This window comes from Otolemur garnettii, unplaced genomic scaffold, assembly GCF_000181295.1.
Source record: "Otolemur garnettii isolate 467f Iridium unplaced genomic scaffold, OtoGar3 scaffold00236, whole genome shotgun sequence".
Classification (NCBI taxonomy): domain Eukaryota; kingdom Metazoa; phylum Chordata; class Mammalia; order Primates; family Galagidae; genus Otolemur; species Otolemur garnettii.
The window spans coordinates 1,268,755-1,275,267 of NW_003852631.1; the positions used below are offsets into that span (position 1 = coordinate 1,268,755).

At 41.4% G+C, this 6,513-nt stretch overlaps 1 protein-coding gene across 5 annotated transcripts in view; it reads right to left on the reverse strand.

Moving 5' to 3' along the window:
- The window catches only part of TSC22D2 (TSC22 domain family member 2), a 52,409-nt gene that overhangs the window by 44,567 nt on the left and 1,329 nt on the right, over nucleotides 1–6,513 (reverse strand). For all 5 annotated transcript variants that reach the window (XR_002771147.1, XM_023508268.1, XM_023508271.1 and 2 more), the window contains exon 1: nucleotides 4,956–6,513. This exon is cut by the window's right edge and continues 1,329 nt beyond it. Coding sequence is in view for 4 of the 5 variants with exons in the window: in XM_023508268.1 (XP_023364036.1) it covers nucleotides 4,956–6,513 (1,558 nt within the window). In the remaining variant the exon portion in view is untranslated. The remainder of the gene's footprint in view (nucleotides 1–4,955) is intronic.

Genomic DNA, 6,513 nt, shown 5'->3' on the forward strand with positions numbered 1-6,513 from the left:
GGTGTCATAGCTAACAGCAACCTCAAACTCTTCGGCTCAAGTGATAATCTTGCCTCAAGCCTCCCAAGTAGCTGGGACTACAGGCACCCACCACGACACCCAGCTATTTTTAGAGCCTGGGTCTCGCTCTAGCCCATGCTGTTCTTAAACTGTGCCCAGCTACTATTCTACTGTATCTTCTTCCATCTTGGATACCTGCTTTTACTCCATGCTTCCCCACCCCCACACCTCCTGCCATTTAGGAAAGGAAAAACCAGAACTCTTTTATAGCCTTTTAACTATCATTCCTCTATTAAGAAAGATTTATTTTGGTATCTTTACCATCTAACTCAGCGGTTCTCAACCTGTGGGTCGAGGGCCACAGCATTAGGAAGGTTGAGAACCACTGATCTAACTGGTGGGGCTGCTTTTTTTTTTTTTTACTAGAGAATAGTAGTGCCATGGCTATTTCCAATCTTTTCTGGTACAGAGAAAGACAAATTTCCATTCAAAATTAGCAAGTACCAGATCCATGAATCCGGTGCCATACTTCACTATTGCCAAATTAGTGCTAACAGAATTCTGGAAGAACAAATGAATTGGCATTATTTTTATTCTCAATTAATAGAGAATAAACATACCCCTACTATTGGTTTTATATAAATTGACTTCTCATAAAGATGATTTAGTTCAAGATTTGTGATCTCATACCATCCCTTTCCTTACAGGGAAAAAACAAGTATCACTAAAACAGCTACTTGAAATCTGTATATAAGACAGATTTCATGACATATAAGCACTATATTTTCTTTCTTTCTTTCTTTTTTTAAGACAGACTCTCACTATGTCACCCGCCCCCCCCACCCCCCAGGGCCGGATTGTCACCGCTCACAGCAACCTGCAACTCTTGGGCTTAAGCTATTCTCTTGCCTCAGCCTCCCAAGTAGCTGGGACTACAGGTGCCTGCCACAACACCTAGCTATTTTTTTCTGTTGTTGCAGCTGTCACTGTTGTTTAGCTGGCCCAGGCCGGGTTCGAACCCACCAGCCTCTATGTATGTGGCTGGTACCATAACCACTGTGCTACAGGCGCCGAGCCATAAGCAACTATATTTTCTAAAAAAAATTAACCTATGTTTGGCTTATATGATATTTAGTTCACACAAAATTATAAACAAAATTTGTTGCTGTGAATATAAATGGCCATACTCCTACTAACACAAACTTTCAATTCTGGGCATTTCAAGTACCTTGGGAAATCATAAGCCTTCCTGGAAATACTCAATTTTCTTTATTTAGACCCATGTTTATGAATAAAATATATTTTAGTAATCAGTGTGGCATCCCTACTGAATGCATCAATACCAGTTTTTATACTGAACAACGTCACATATGTAAGGTTTTACATTTTCATTACTTATTTCTTGGTAAGAATACTCTTTCAAAGGCTTAGATATTATCTAGTGTGATTTACACATCACTCGTAAAGGTGAAAGAGCAAAATTACCTCCACAATTCAAGAGAAAAATGTAAGTAAACTCCCAACAAATAGAGAAGTAAAGAGTTTCCATTTTTAAAGACTTAAATGCAGTGAGATTTTCATGTAACAGAACTCTAAAATTACCAATAGGTTTTACAGCAAAGATTAACATACATATTTAATCCTCTCACTTAAAGTTTAAAAAAAGGGGAACATTTCTTTTAAAAAACATATATAAACGTACAAAATCTGTATTTATAGCATATACCAAGACACACTACTTAACACCAACAGTTTATAATACTTTATCAGTAGCTATCAGCAAACTACACAAATAAAACCATTAACAAGAAGATATAGAGAGATTTGTCACCCAAGGGATCCTTAAAATCAGGTTTTCAATTTTTTACTGCAAATGACAATACATTATTCCAGCCACTGGTAAACAGTTCTTGGAATGCCACCTACAGAGTTCACACTGGTCAGCTATCTATGAAAAGCAATCTGTATTGTGTTCCTTTTCCACAAGTGCCAGTAATACTTTGCACCTCCCCTCATTTACAGAAAGAGTCTGTTAAGAGCTTAGGTAGTTTACACAAATTTTGTAATGCTCACTGTGAAAGTGGCTACACACTTTTTTAATGAACTGTATTTTCAACTATCACCGGTTTACACAAAATAAATCTGAAGAATCTCAACAACTGACCATTAGCTTTTCTAATGAGAATGGCTAGAAAGATACATAATCTTTAAGATAATTAATAACATACAGTCAACAGGTAATGCTGACTGAGAACTTTTTGCACATACAACTATAAGCTCTTTTAAAGGTGTGATTGTATTAAAATGTATTAATATATGGCCTGGTTCTTTAATATAAATGATCTCAAAATTGAGCCAATATAGAGCCATGTATTAGGGAATGTAACCAAAAAAAAAAAAATCACAACAGAGTTTTTGATATCTCAACCTAAATCACCTCAACCTTTTTTGTTAATGTTTCACTTTCCTCCCTTTTCTTGAAGAAACTGAGTGTTTACTGAAGTCTTAAGTTCTTTCCAAAAGCAAAGATTTTTATTAATATTTCCTTAGATCTAAAATTGGTCAACCTATTCACAAAGTTTAAGTGGTAATTACTCAAGACCTTGCCCTCCAATTTGTTTTATTTCATTTAAGAATGACTGGATATAAAACTGCATGTAGATTTTAATTCAAAGCATTCATTTTGATAGTTTAAACATATGCCTGGAAAACTTATTTCAAACATGAAATTTTAAAATACTCTTTTACAAAGGCTTCCCATTAAAAAAAAATATATATATACTATTACTACTTAATAGATTTATTCCTTCACCAGGTATGTTGGTCCAGTGACAAAACAGTCAAATGTGTAAGATTACATCTTGGAAACCAGCATGTTAAATTAAAAGTCAATGAAAGACTGTAACAAAAATTAGAAGAACATCTGACAAACAATGTAAATTTTAAAAGATCAGGGTGAGGAAGGAAGTACCATGTTTAAAATAGGGCTGTACACAAATCAAAACCCCTGCACTGGATTGCTGCAAATGATAAGTACACTGATACAGTAGTATCTGTAGTTCAAATGTTCACAAGTTTGGAAATGAGATTTTTGAGGATTACCAACTTTTAATACAGTAAAAGGAGAAATAAATACATCTTTGTAGTCATATTCTAAAGAATACATCTCAGAGTTTCCATTTACCCACAGAACTCTCTGCTTCATGTTATATCATCACATTAAAATTCTGAAGAATGTAATTATGTATGCTGTATATTGAGAGCTGTGAATACAAGAGAAAATTTATTCTTCACTCAAGGTAGGGGTGAGTGTATGTATGTATGGAAAGGAGGGAGAAGCTGGGAAAGCAGTCATTTCTTGAAGAAATATGGGGCAGTGTAGAGAGGTAAGTAAAAGGTTATTTACCAACTCATAAGAAAATTGGCTTCTGGAAGCTACAGGAAGGGAAGATGCTTGTTGACTATTATTACCAAAGATGGGGGGGGGCCCTCACTTGTCATTTCAAGTGTGCCCCTACCAGTGAAAATAGTAGAGACTATAAAAGTTGAGGGCTTTTTCTGAATGGCTTGTGAAATCAGTTTCTTTACTTGGTAGTCCCATCCATAAAAAAATTTCTCAATGACTAACTAGCTTAGCTCGCTTATGGACATGTGGTATTCTTTAAGAGTTCTCAAATGAAAGAATGACTACCCCTAAACAAGTCACCTACAATAAAAGATGAACTTTAAAGATGAACGAATTTCAGTAGACACCTTTCAAACCAATAAAAGTATATAACAAAAATGCAAGAAATAGTATAAGCTAGAAAAAAATATGAAGAAACAGAAGAAAAAGCTTTAACATTATCTCATTGTATTCTTCTATATGCCAATTATTCCAGAAATCCCTAAAATTAACTTTGCTCTTTTAAAAACATCTAAGATTAATCTCTCTCAAAACAAAACCTGAAATAAATGTCTAACTGTAAAATTCCTGAAATTTTCTGTCATTTTAAATTGTAATTTTAAAATACTGTAACAAATCACTTTCAAAAATTTGCAAAGTATATATATGTATATATATCAGATTTACACATGACATTTCCTTATAAAATCACTAAAAATCCTCATTAAACAATAACCAAATATCAACTGTTGTAGAACTGGTGTAGCAAAACACCAATTTTCACTTAAACCTTTTAAAAAGCTCCCCTAAATACTGAGAGCCAATCGACATACTTTTATTATAAAGTTACTCTTAATTTCAGGAACTACAGCTTTTACTATTGTGAAAGAATCTTTATCCCATATCTCCCTTTCCTATAGTAAAAGGACTGGTAGAAAATAAGAACATCTTTCCAATACATTTTTGGCTTAACAGAAAAAAAAAAAAAGTATCTTGGGAGATGTCATGACCTTTTACCCCCTTTTATTAAAAGGCTGAACGAGTATGATCTTCAAAGCTGGATTTAACATTTCACCACTATCTCTCCAGCCTTTCCAGACACACTGGAGGTGATTCCTTACATGGATTTGTTCTCACTAGAGGTCCTTCTGGTGTTCCAGAATGGAAAATCTGTAAGTAATTTTTATATCTCATACATAAAACTCATTGATAAAACTCTGCCCTTTAAGTGTTCAAGTATGATTGATATGTACGAAAGAGACAATGTGATGGGAATGTTACATACTAGCTTACCCCTTTATAAGGATTAAGCTAAAACTCACCTTTTAGATACACAATGTTGCATCCCTACCCATTTCAGTGCTTTTAAACAACTCTGACAAGAACAATTCTCTCATTACACTCTTAAATCAGCAACCTAAATCAATTTTAACACACACAAACTAAGTTTTATATTTAAAAATGCTAAAAGCCTCAATAATAAAAAAAAAAAATCTCCCCAGAGCTACATCCTAAACTAATATGTTGGCCAAGCATTTCTAGAAAATATTTAAAATAAAGATTTCCATACCTGTCTTCATCACCATCAACAGGAATAGCTATGCTGAATACAGAGGTGGCCAGACTGTTCATAGGTGTTAACTGAAGGGGGTTTGCCAGGGCATCTGCAACAGGAGGCTTCACAATAGGCTTATTTTCAGCAATGAGAGAAAGTGATGGTTGAGGTAGGGGTTCTGATTTTCTTCTAGTATCGTCAACTTGCCCGACTAAAGGCTGAGTCTGAGTCTGAAACTGGCTTAGGTCAGATTGTGGTAGACTTGTTGGTGCACTATGTGCGCCCTGCGCTAAGGACAGCCCAACGTGCTGGATTATGCTGCTGCTCCTGCTGACTGGCGTATGGCTGCTCAGCTGCTGCGACTGGGCCAGAGGCGCGGGTACATTTGGCATAGTAACAGAAGTGGTAGACACACTAGGCACGCTTGGAGCGGGCACGGCTGCAGGCACGTTTGGAACTCCGGGCACCATGGCGTGAGGGCCACCGGGTACGGTTGACAGCTGACCACTGCCACCCAACTGGGGCGGAGGCACGGACTGGGGCTGCCCAGCCCCTGTAGGACCCACGCAAGACTGCACCACGCCTCCCACAGCAGCTGCGGGGACTCCAGCTGGTTGACAAGTCGCCGCCTGCCCTCCTTGAGCTGGTCCCGGCCCCGGGGCTACAGCTTCACTGGGCTGGGAGGATGCGCCCATCATCTGCGCGCCCGCCGAGGAGACATTCTGGCCGGTGCTCACGGGAAGGCTGGAGGCCGTGACGGGGCTCGCTCCGGTGCCCGTGGCCGAGGGCTGTGCGGGACTGGGCGGCTGCAGGCCAGCCACGTGCTGCTGCAGATACTCACTCTGGCCAGAGGGCTGGACCGGCAGCAAATGCCCCGGCGGCATCTGGGGCTGGGAGTACGCGAACTGCTGGGGCTGCTGCGGCGCGGATGCGCCGACCGCCAGGCACGGCTGCGAGGGCAGGGGCATGGCCGGCTGCGCCAGGGTGACATTCGTCGGCGGCAGACCCTGCCCGCCCGGCCCCGGTCCCTGGGGCTGGCTCAGCTGAGCGGCTGTCATCATTGGCTGCTGCCCGGCCGCGACTCCGGGGAACGGCGGCGGCGGAGCCGAGCTCTGAGCCACAGCCCCACCTACGGGCGGCTGCGGCTGCCCAACGCTGAAACTCTGCGGCTGGGCCGGAGTGGGCTGGCTCATTTTCTCCGACGGGGGTAGCTGTGACACAGCAGTGAAGGAGCTGTCAGTTCCCGAGTCGGGCCCGTGCGCCCCCTGCATGGAGGCCACCACTACCACCACCGACCCTCCGGTGGCGCCCAGGCCGCTGTCCCGCTCTGCAGTCTGGTCGAAAGTGTTGCTGTGTCTAATGCAATCCCCGGAGCGGGTCAGCACGCTGCTATCTGAATCCCGCTCATAGTATTCCATACACGTCCATCGGCCGCGTCGGTAGGGCTCCCCGCTGCCGTGGTCCAGCTTGATCACGCGGAAACGGGAACTACAAGTGGTGGGAGGCTGAACCGGGGCTGCCGGCCCTGATCCGGCGGGCGGGCCCCCGCCCGGTCCTCCAGAGGCGGGGGCCG